Source organism: Nerophis ophidion, linkage group LG03 (assembly GCF_033978795.1).
Source record: "Nerophis ophidion isolate RoL-2023_Sa linkage group LG03, RoL_Noph_v1.0, whole genome shotgun sequence".
In the NCBI taxonomy this organism is placed as follows: domain Eukaryota; kingdom Metazoa; phylum Chordata; class Actinopteri; order Syngnathiformes; family Syngnathidae; genus Nerophis; species Nerophis ophidion.
This window is the reverse complement of record NC_084613.1, coordinates 17,133,620-17,145,763: the sequence shown is the minus strand read 5'-3', so window position 1 is coordinate 17,145,763 and position 12,144 is coordinate 17,133,620. Positions and strand designations below refer to the sequence as shown.

General features: G+C 41.4%; 1 protein-coding gene across 3 annotated transcripts in view; it reads left to right on the top strand.

Moving 5' to 3' along the window:
• lrriq1 (leucine-rich repeats and IQ motif containing 1) overlaps positions 1 to 12,144 on the top strand; it is a 91,010-nt gene that overhangs the window by 45,513 nt on the left and 33,353 nt on the right. For all 3 annotated transcript variants that reach the window (XR_009806049.1, XM_061894433.1, XM_061894435.1), the window contains exons 15-19: positions 4,833 to 5,099; positions 5,177 to 5,282; positions 9,260 to 9,385; positions 9,521 to 9,598; positions 11,331 to 11,455. Coding sequence is in view for 2 of the 3 variants with exons in the window: in XM_061894433.1 (XP_061750417.1) it covers positions 4,833 to 5,099; positions 5,177 to 5,282; positions 9,260 to 9,385; positions 9,521 to 9,598; positions 11,331 to 11,455 (702 nt within the window). In the remaining variant the exon portion in view is untranslated. The remainder of the gene's footprint in view (positions 1 to 4,832; positions 5,100 to 5,176; positions 5,283 to 9,259; positions 9,386 to 9,520; positions 9,599 to 11,330; positions 11,456 to 12,144) is intronic.

The following is a 12,144-nucleotide window of genomic DNA, read 5'->3' as shown; positions in this document are numbered from 1 at the left end:
CATCATGTTTCCCCAAATAATTGGTTGTTGGCTCCCACAAAGTCTGCTTGATTAGCATTGTTGTGGGTGGGGAAGGGATCTGTGGTTCCTCCTCGACGTCACGTGACTGGCTTCTTAATTATCTCTCAAAACGTATTGGGGAATCTTTTTGAGATTGATACCATTTTGATCATATCTATTTACTCGCACATTTTGGTGTCGTACATTTGAACAGGCCAAAAGTTTGGACAAACCTCCTCATTCAATGCGTTTTCTTTAATTTCATGGCTATTTGCATTGTAGATTGTCATTGAAGGCATCAAAACTTTGAATGTGGAGTTATGCACTTACCAAAAAAAAGTGAAATAACTAAAAACAAGTTTTATATTCCAGTTTCTTCAAAATAGCCACCCTTTGCTCTGATTACTGCTTTGCACACTCTTGGCATTCTTTCGATGAGCTTCAAGCACACATGTGAAGTGAAAATCATTTCAGATGACTACCTCTTGAAGTAGGGGTGTGCGAAAAAGTAATCAGAGCAAAGAGAGGCTATTTTGAAGAAAGTTGAATATAAAACATGTTTTCAGTTATTTCCCCTTTTTGCTTTGAATGAGGAGAAGGTGTGTCCAAACTTTTGGCTTGTATTGTAAATAGAGGCAACTTGTTTTTTCCCTCTACTGCTACTTTAATTCCAAAAGCCTCAAAGGGTTGCACAAATCACAGAGACATCCTCTGATCTGAAACCCGGGTGCCAAGGGTTCAACAGTTAGTTTTGCATAATAGGTCCTCTTTAAATTGGCCTCATTATTACAGCTATTATTTTTTTCCCAGTTTTTGCTCATTGTGGTTTTTTCGTTCAGTTGTATTTTCAGAATGTGCTGCAAAATGGTCCCCGGGCCCTCACTTTGGACAACCCAAAGTTGTTGCAACGGATACGTTGATAGAAATGCTGATGCCACTCTATTAGTCATCATTTTGTTTGAGTTGGTCTCCAGACATGTGGCAACCAGGAATGTCAGCTATCTCCTTGTTATGTCTGACGCACAGGGCGCAGCGAGCCTTAAGACAACGTCCATCTATTTGCACAAGTCTTTGGCCCGCAGCGCTTCTCCTGCGAGGGACGGACCACCAACACTTGAAGCGGTGGTCCGCTTTCTGCTTATCTCAGTGACCCTTCCAAATTACACCGCACAAAAGATGAAACGTGGCATGGGCTACACGTACGGGTCACAACGAGGACTCCTGTTGCCCGAGGGGGACGGAGCGGCGGCGTAGCGGTACCCTCGCCTCACCCCTCACCGTGTGCCCTCTACCCCCCGCTGGCCTCTGGACAATGAGCCAGTCTCTGGTCCTCGCAGGGACCAGCACCGCCATTTAACCCCTGGCCTGACCTAATGTCAGACCCGGGCTTAGAGGAGGTGAGCGACGTGCCACGTGCCCGTCCAGCGAGGTAGAGGATCCTTGGGGTTCAGCAGGGGTTCGATTTCACAACGCTTCTCTACAGGAGGCAGGATGAAAGTGTCCACACTTTTACACGGTGAAATATCAAAATCCACGACCGTGGGTCTGTCACAAAGTGATCCAATATGTTGAGCAGATGAAATACAACGTAAATGTAGTTCACAAAAACTACAATTGACGTTTCTTGTTATTGGCATCTCCAGTTGAACACTGTTTCACATTCTCATGGTGACCCTGGAGTGAACCAGCAGGTATAGCAGAAAAGGAGGGGAGGGGTATCCGAGGGTCACAGTCCCTTTGGACCTCCAGACTCCTTTCCCCGTTGTCCCACTGTGAGGGAAGAGCCAGGTCTTTGTAGAGACTGATCCGGACTGCAGGTTACTGGCCGGCTACTCCAGTGTCTCTGGGCCCCCGGGGCAGATTAGTGGGGATCAGAGACGCTCTGCTAATACATTCATTAAGTGGCTTCGGAGTCCGTTTATCCCCCCCAATGAAAGAGACATTATATGTCGCCAGGACTCACACACTGGAGATCGCCTCTGATGGTTAGAAGGTCCACAATAAAGAATGAATACAATTAATTTGTGTAGATTTTAGAGACAGGGTCCCCAACTATATATATATATGTGTGTGTATATATATATATATATATATATATATATATATGTATGTATGTATGTATGTACAAACCCCGTTTCCATATGAGTTGGGAAATTGTGTTAGATGTAAATATAAACGGAATACAATGATTTGCAAATCCTTTTCAACTCATATTCAATTGAATGCACTACAAAGACAAGATATTTGATGTTCAAACTCATAAACTTTTTTTTTTATGGCAAATAATAATTAACTTAGAATTTCATGGCTGCAACACGTGCCAAAGTAGTTGGGAAAGGGCATGTTCACCACTGTGTTACATCACCTTTTCTTTTAACAACACTCGATAAATGTTTGGGAGCTGAGGAAACTAATTCTTGAAGCTTTGAAAGTGGAATTCTTTGCCATTCTTGTTTTATGTAGAGCTTCAGTCGTTCAACAGTCCGGTATCTCCGCTGTCGTATTTTACGCTTCATAATGCGCCACACATTTTCGATGGGAGACAGGTCTGGACTGCAGGCGGACCAGGAAAGTACCCGCACTCTTTTTTTACGAAGCCACGCTGTTGTAACACGTGCTGAATGTGGCTTGGCATTGTCTTGCTGAAATAAGCAGGGGCGTCCATGAAAAAGACGGCGCTTAGATGGCAGCATATGTTGTTCCAAAACCTGTATGCATTAATGGTGCCTTCACAGATGTGTAAGTCACCCATGCCTTGGGCACTAATGCACCCCCATACCATCACAGATGCTGGCTTTGACTATATTTGCTCACGCAGTTGTGGACAAAGGGGTGTACCTCGCCCCATCCTTTCTTGTGAAAGACTGAGCATTTTTTGGGAAGCAGTTTTTATACCCAATCATGGCACCCACCTGCTCTCAATTAGCCTGCACACCTGTGGGATGTTCCAAATAAGTGTTTGAGTAGCATTCCTTAACTTTATCAGTATTTATTGCCACCTTTCCCAACTTCTTTGTCACGTGTTTCTGGCATCCAATTCTACAGTAATGATAATTTGCAAAAAAAAAATGTTTATCAGTGTCAGGCTTTCCCTTGACTGTGTTTTAGTTGTTTCCCTATGCATTTGTCTTTGTTTCCTTTGTGTTTAGTATTTCCTGTTTTTAGTTCCTGTCAGCGCTCTTATTTTGTCAGCTTCCTGTTTGTCTCCCTGTGTGCTGTTTTCCCTCAGCTGCGGCTGATTGGCACCTTGCCACACCTGTGGTCAATCAGCCCGCTCCTATATTACCTGCTTTGTTCCTCCAGTCAGTGCTGGATTATTGATTTGTCGTTGCCACGTGTCGCACTTGTCCTTGCTATCCTGTCATGTCGTTTTATTGCAGCGTAGCGGTAAGCTATATTCGTTTGTTTGTAGGTTACTGTCTTTTGTTCCCTGCTTCCTTTTTGTTTTCACTCTACAAGTAACGACTTTGTTTTCCTGTGTGCTACCCGCTAGCTTCCACGCTAGGCCCCTTTTTGTTTCTTGCTAGCTTCTATGCTAAAGACCCTTAGTTTTTTATCCGCCCACGTGCGCGCTTTTTGTTTGAACCAGTTGTTTGTTTTTGTCTTGGTATTTTTATTAAATCATGTTTTCTTGTTCAATGCCTGCCTCCGTCTCTGCATCTTGTGGTTCGTCTACAACAAACTTTGACAATCAGTTTGAACATCAAATATGTTGTCTTTGTGGCATATTCAACTGAATATGGGTTGAAAATTATTTGCAAATAATTGTATTCAGTTTATATATACATCTAACACAATTTCCCAACTCATGGAAACGGGGTTTGTATATATATATATATATATATATATATATATATATAAAATCAGTCGTGGTCAAAAGTTTACATACACTTGTAAAGAACATAATGTCATGGCTGTCTTGAGTATCTAATCATTCTACCACTGTTATTTTTTTTTGTGATAGATTGATTGGAGCACATACTTGTTTGTCACAAAAAAATGTTGAATTTGCTTTAAAAAAAAAAAAAAGAACAGAAAATAAACGCGACAGCCTGAAGCTACAAAATTAAAATCACAATATCATGAGGGACAGCAGTAATTATAAATAAACATACAAATATGCACAGCCGCATTGACATTAAATGTTTTAAAAATGTAGTTCTTTTTTACGCCGTTAACAGTATATAATATTGCATTTAAGGACTCTGTTGTCTGCATAGAGATTGCTTAATTAGTAGGGGTGTAACGATTAGTTTTAACGTTTTTCTGTTGTCGATACAATTCAGGGACGATATTAGAATGATACGGTCTGAAACTATTCAGTGAGTTAAAATCGATTCAGTACCTTTTTAGCTAAAATTATATAAAAAAACAATCAGTGTGACCGTGAAATGAAGTACTGGGCAATGCAGTACTGTTTAAAAGTCATAACACAACAACATAAAAGATTGCAAACGTTGCAACACAACAACATAAAGCCAAAACACAACAACTCTCAGCTATAGCACGATTGCAAATGCCGCAACACAACAACAAAGTCATAACACAACAACATAAAGTCAAAACACAACAACTAAAAGGTACAGCCCGATTGCAAATGCCGCAACACAACAACATAAAGCCAAAACACAACTATCAGCTATAGCACGATTGCAAACGCCACAACACAACAACTAAAAGGTACAGCACGATTGCAAACGTTGCAACACAACAGCATAACGCCAAAACATAACAACTATCAGCTATAACACAACAACATAAAGTCATAACACGCAGTGTTCTGCCTATTGGCATCACTGGTGGTGTGTGGTGTCTAACACGTGTCTTCACAGCAAAGCCTTGAACCCGCTGGACGTCATAAAAGTGACCTGCCGACACTTTGCCGAAACATTGCGTCTGGCCAAGGACCACCGGCGTGCCCACGAGTGCGCCGACATCGGCGACGGCGAGCAAAAAGCTGCTGGTCTTTTCGTTGCTGAGCGAGTCTGCGACGTATTCTGCCATGACACTTCACCAGAGCAGGAGGTGTCCCCGTGTTGTGAGGTTGAGACCCCGGCAACAGACGGGAAGTTCACCTGTCAAGACGTCAGCCCCAAAAGGTAACATGAAGGAGTAATGCCATCACGTCATATTCGTTACTTTGTGTCTTGGTGTGTATGTCTCCTTTGACGAGCAGCGCTGACGCTGGACTGGCTTTTACATCTGAGGACGGAGGAGGAAAAAACAAGTGTGGTTCTTCTTCTTCGCATGTCACCAAACGCCATGCAGCTGCCATCATCCAGGTGAAAGAAAATGTTTCGCGCCACGCAGCTCTCCGCCGCGGCTACAAATAGTATCGTTTGTCTATAAAATTGTTATAAAGTTGAAGGTAAATTACCAATGATTGTCTCACACACACTAGGTGTGGCGAAATTATTCTCTGCATTTGACCCATCACCCTTGATCAAACCCTGGGAGGTGAGGGGAGCAGTGGGCAGCAACAGTGGCCGCGCCCGGGAATCATTTTTGGTGATTTCACCCCCAATTCCAACCTTTGATGCTGAGTGCCAAGCAGGGAGGCAATGGGTCCCATTTGTAATGTCTTTGGTATTACTCGGCCGGGGTTTGAACTCACAACCGACCGATCTCAGGGTGGACACTCTAACCACTGGATCTGGATTCATGAACTTAATTCTAAACATTTCTTCACAAAAAATAACTCTTTAACATCAATATTTTTGGAACATGTCCACAAAAAATGTAGCTGTCAACACTGAATATTGCATTGTTGGATTATTTTTTGGGGGGGCTTCACAGTGGAAGAGGGGTTAGTGCGTCCGCCTTACAATACGAAGGTCCTGAGTAGTCCTGGGTTCAATCCTGGGCTCGGGATCTTTCTGTGTGGAGTTTGCATGTCCTCTCCGTGAACGCGTGGGTTCCCTCCGGGTACTCCGGCATCCTCCCACTTCCAAAGACATGCACCTGGGGATATATTGATTGGCAACACTAAGTTGGTCCTAGCGTGTGAATGTGCGTGTGAATGTTGTCTGTTTATCTGTGTTGGCCCTGCGATGAGGTGGCGACTTGTCCAGGGTGTACACCGCCTTCCGCCCGATTGTAGCTGAGATAGGCACCAGCGCCCCCCGCGTCCCCAAGGGGAATAAGCGGTAGAAAAATGGATGGATGGATGGATGGATTTTCTTTTCACAGTTTATGAACTTACATCCATATTTTGTTGAAGTATTATTCAATAAATATATTTATAAAGGATTTTTGAATTGTTGCTATTTTTAGAATGTTTCAAAAAAAATCTCACGTACCCCTTGGCATACCTTCAAGGACCCCCAGGGGTACGCGTACCCCCATTTGAGAACCACTGGTATAGGATATATACTGATGTTTTATTATATGTTTATATCATATATACAATATATAACAATTACCATGTACAATATTACAGTATATGTAACAGCTGCAGCATAATATAGAGAGTAAATCCAGCAGAAAATAGACATTATAAACAAAAAGAAGTAGCAAACATAGAAGGTGTCAGGTAATAAACATCATCTATTGCTTTATGGCGAGTGATTATACAGCTGGGTGGAGTTCAGAATGAAGGATTTCTTGAATCGAACACTGTGGAAACGAAGATTACAGACCATAGATCAGGGGTCGGGAACCTTTTTGGCTGAAAGAGCCAAAAAGCCAAATATTTTAAAACGTATTTCCGTAAGAGCCATATAATATTTTTTTTACACTGTACAAAACTAAATGCGTGCATTTTTAAGTAAGACCAACATTTCTAGAGTATAATAGGTCTCTTATTCTTTGTAATAACATTGTTATTCTCGAGCTAAGTGTGGAGGGGGCGTGGCCTGCTGGCCTGCAGCGAACTGGGGTGTGCCAGGACCGGCCTCGAAATCAGAGACAGGTGGGTAGATGGCCCACCTGGGCCTTGTTATCTAATCACCTGTCGCTCTGTTATGAGCAGCAGCCAGGAGGAGAGACGGGGTTGGGGCTGGAGCCAGAGCGCGAGCGAAAACGAAAGAGAAAAATACAATTGCTGGAAAGCAACTGAGAGACTTATTGAAAAATAAAACAATATTGTAACCCTGAAACATGTTCTCATGTTGGTTCTTGGTGGTCTGACAAACCCCAGGAGGGCAAGCCCCACAATAACCAAGAATAAATAAATAACTTCTTACCATTAACGCAAATTCTTGAACGGGTGCGGTAGAAAACAGATAAATGGATTAAAAATGCATGAGAATTTTTTATATTTTGAACATTATTTTTAACACTGTGATTATTAGTGGAATCATTCATTACTTATCATATTAAGCAATGTCAGCTAAGATTTATCCGAGAGCCAGATGCAGTCATCAAAAGAGCTACATCTGGCTCGCGAGCATTAGGTTCCCTACCCCTGCCATAGATAGTGAAATCCCTAAATTCCTTGCAATGGCTTGTTGAGAAATGTTGTTCTTAAACTGTTCGACAAATTGCTCGCTCATTTGTTCACAAAGTTGTGACCCTCGCCCCGTCCTTGTTTGTGAATGACTGAGCATTTCATGCAAGCTGCTTTTATACCCAATCATGGCACCCACCTGTGGGATGTACCAATTAAGTGGATGATGAGCATTCCTCAAATTTCTCAGTCTTTTTTGCCACTTGTGCCACCTTTTTTGAAACAAGTTGACGGCATCCAATTTCAAATGAGCTAATATTTGCAAAAAATAACAAAGTTTACCAGTTTGAACTTAAAGTATCTTGTCTTTGCAGTCTATTCAATTGTATAGGGTTGAAAAGGATTTGCAAATCATTGTATTCTGTTTTTATTTACGATTTACACAACGTGCCATCTTCACTGGTTTTGGGTTTTGTACATTGGAAAGTTAGCCCTCCGTCGGCATCCGTGTAATTGCTGCCAACAGCCCCTCAAACTTATAAAACAGCTTAGCCCAGTGGTTCTCAAATGGGGGTACGCGTACTCCTGGAGGTACATGAAGGTATGCCAAGGGGTATGTAAGATTGTTTTTAAATATACTAAAAATACCAACAATTCAAAAATTATATATAAATATATTTATTGAATAATACTTCAAAAAAATATAAATCTAGGTTCATAAACTGTGAAAAAAAATACAACAATACAATATTCCGTGTTGACAGCTAGATTTTTTTGTGCACATGTTCCATAAATATTGATGTTAAAGATTTCCTTTAATGTGAAGAAATGTTTAGAACTAAGTTCATGAATCCAGATGGATCTCTATTACAATCCCCAAAGAGGGCACTTTAAATTGATGATTACTTCTATGTGTAGAAATCTTTATTTATAATTGAATCACTTGTTTATTAGTTTTTTTTAATATCTTTTTTTTGAAATATGTCAAGAAAGACCACTAAACATTTGCAATATTTTGCACTGTTATACAATTTAATAAATCAAAATCTGATGACATAGTGCTGTATTTTACTTCTTTATTTCTTTATTTCAACCAAAAATGCTTTGCTCTGATTATTAGGGGGCTACTTGAATTTAAAAAATGTTCACAGGGGGTACATCACTGAAAAAAGGTTGAAAACCACTGCCTTAACCTACAAAACAAAGGTAAATAAAACACATTCGTGCTGATTAAAAATGAGGAAGTCAGGATTAATGGCTAGAATACGTATGTTGTGTAGTGCAGAGCAAATGTGCATCATGATACTGCGTGACACTGATAAAGCATGTTCCCCGAGGCTCGACCCACTATTGAAGATCTGGATTACGCAGACGTACCTAACGTTATGGCAATTATGTAAAGATAAATCAACAAAGTAAAGTGCACGCTCCATGTTTAGGCCTCATACGTGTCACCTAGCCTGGTTGTGCTAATCCTGCTATTGTGAAAAAACAACCATAACTGAACACAAACAATCATAGATGAGTCCTCCAGGGATCTTTGAGGTCTAGGTGTGTGTGCGATGGGAAGGTAGGGAGTGATTTATTCGATTCCAAAGAAGTGTGCTAGTAAGAGTTCTAAGATTTCTGTTTGCCTCAGTTTCGAGTGAATGTGCCTCCTCCTCCTCCTCTCCCAATTTCCCATGGGGAAGCGTAGGATTTAGAGGCGCACTGGAGCTCCATTTGTCTTGGAGCAGCCCAAAGTCACGCAGAGTTCAACAACACTCGGCAATTAGGGGGAAAAAAAAGGTTAACATGTTTTATGTCAAATGGAACAGCACACATTTGAGGTCTGCGTTGTGATTCATGGAGTGTTTTTGTGTTCCTCGTCAGGCACACTGGAGGGGCTTCACGTTGAGGAGGAGGCTTGCGTCCGCTCTCGCTGCCGTCGCGCCGCCCGACACAGGACAGGAGGACATCTTTGAAGTGGTGGACCTGGACGACTTTGTTGTCGATGAGGTGCCCAAGTGTGGTCGAGTGATCCGCGTTCCTTTTTTTGGACTTTCAGTGTTCTGCAAAACAAACCAAAAGTAAAAAAAAAAAACAGTATTGAACATTTGAGTCTTAACAAATTTTGTTTTGTAAAAAAAAAAGGCAACGCTGGAGCAAGGATGGACCTTGCCGCTTGGTGACGAGATTCCTACTGGATGTTCGTCAGTGCCGAAGCACCAGGTGAGGTAGCCTGAAGTACAACAGGGAGGGCCGCACACGTACAACTTGAAGGACTGGTGGAGATGCTTTGATATGTTTTATACGTCAAAGAAGCAAAACTCTATAAACATTGTCACAATATCAAATAATAGATTACATAAGGGCTATGCGATAAAACAATAGCTATATATTGCGATAGACATGTAATCAATGTCAATAAAAAATGTGTTTGCCAAAGTGTTCAATATTTGTATATATATATATATATATATATATATATATATATATATATATATTAGGGGTGTGGGAAAAAATCGATTCAAATATGAATCAAATCGTTTACGTTGTGCGATTCAGAATCGATTCTCATTTTTAAAAATAGATTTTTTTTTCAAATTTTTAAAAATGTATTTATTTTAATATATATATATATTTTTTTAATCAATCCAACAAACCACTACACAGCAATACCATAACAATGCAATCCAATTCCAAAACCAAACCTAAACCAGCAACACTCAGAACTGCAATAAAAAGAGCAATTGAGAGGAGACACAAACACGACACAGAAAAAAAACAAAAATAGTGAAGCAAAAATGAATATTACCAACAACAGTATCAATATTAGTTTTAATTTCAGCATAGCAGTGATTAAAAATCCCTCATTGACATTATCATTAGACATTTGTAAAAAAAAAAAAGGACAATAGTGTCACAGTGGCTTACACTTGCATCGCATCTCATAAGCTTGACAACACACTGTGTCCAATGTTTTCATAAAGAAAAAATAAGTCATATTTTTGGTTTGTTTAATAGTTAAAACAAATTTACATTATTGCAATCAGTTGATAAAACATTGTCCTATACAATTATAAAAGCTTTTTTTAAAAAAAAATCTACTACTCTGCTCGCATGTCAGCAGACTGGGGTAGATCCTGCTGAAATCCCATGTATTGAATGAATACAGAATCGTTTTGAATCGGAAAAATATCGTTTTTGAATCGAGAATCGAATCGAATCGAAAAAAGCGATATATTATCGAATCGTGACCCCAAGAATCGATATCGAATCGTGGGACACCCAAAGATTCACAGCCCTAATTATATATATATTTATATCCATCCATCCATCTTCTAGCCACAGGGTGCAGCCCTATAGTATATCATTTATTTCACATATACAATAGGCTTTAGCTGCGGGCCAAAAATGGACCCTGAACAAAACTTTGGCCCGCCCCGACTGTGGATGCTGCATCCTGTGCGAGCGTGCATTTGAAGACCGTGTCTGAAAAATGATCACATTCCAGTCTTGTCAAATAACCACATTTTCTTCCCTTTTAAGTACAGAGTATATCGTAGAGGATCATGTGACAATGTGTGAATTTTGGTCCTCGTCAGAAGAGTAATTGGCAATCCCTTTCTCATTGTGCTTATCACCCCCACGGGGATTCTTCTCTCTGTACCTGATTGATCTTTGAATTTATTCCCTGGAAAAACACAATTACTTAAGAGAGACCTGAAGGTTGCTCACCACCATGGTGTTTTTTCTGCCTTCATTTACCTCCCGTTGGATCTTTTCTTTGGCTCGGTCTACATCACTGCAGCCCGTTTGGGGTGCAGCTGACAGCGTGCAGCTGCTGTCACGGCGAGCAATTTAGCATCTTCGCAAAAACGGCAAGATGGGAGCTCGACAGCGCTTCATTATTTACACATTAGCGCGTCTCGTCGTATTAAGCGGTACGTTTGTGTTCCAGCTTCCGGGCTCCTACCATGGACATTCCCAGCTCGTTCTCCCACCTCTGCCTGTGCGGGGACCGACACAAGCCTGGGAGGTCAAGGACCAGGATGACTCCACGTGCAAGACCGTGTCAGCACAGAGGTAGGATCTTCAACCACCGCTCACTCCTTCAGTCGATATTTCTGTTTGGAGTCCGTTTTTATGTCAAATTGCGTTTTAACAGGGGGGGAAAAAAACTTTTAATAAAGATTCTGACGTCATTTGTATTTGACCCCCATAACAACTAGCTATTATTTTTTGTTACACCCCCCCATCCCCAGGAAGAAAAACATATTTTGCACCTCCCCACTCTCCATTGTGACTATAAATAGCATCATTTGTAGGGGTGTCCAAAAAAAAAAAAAAAAGCGATTTTAAGATTAATCGCGATTCTTACAAAAAAAAATCTAACTTTTTTTTATTTTTATCCATCCATTCATCCATCCATCATCCTCTGCTTATCCGAGGTCGGTTCGCGGGGGCAGCAGCCTAAGCAGGGAAGCCCAGACTTCCCTCTCCCCAGCCACTTTGTCTAGCTCTTCCCGGGGGATCCCGAGGCTTTCCAAGGCCAGCTGGGAGACATAGTCTTTCCAACGTGTCATGGGTCTTCCCTGTGGCCTCCTACCGGTTGGACGTGCCCTAAACACCTCCCTAGGGAGGCGTTCGGGTGGCATCCTGACCAGATGCCCGAGCCACCTCATCTGGCTCCTCTCGATGTGGAGGAGCAGCGGCTTTACTTTGAGTTCCTCCCGGATGGCAGAGCTTCTCACCCTATCTCTAAGGGAGAGCCC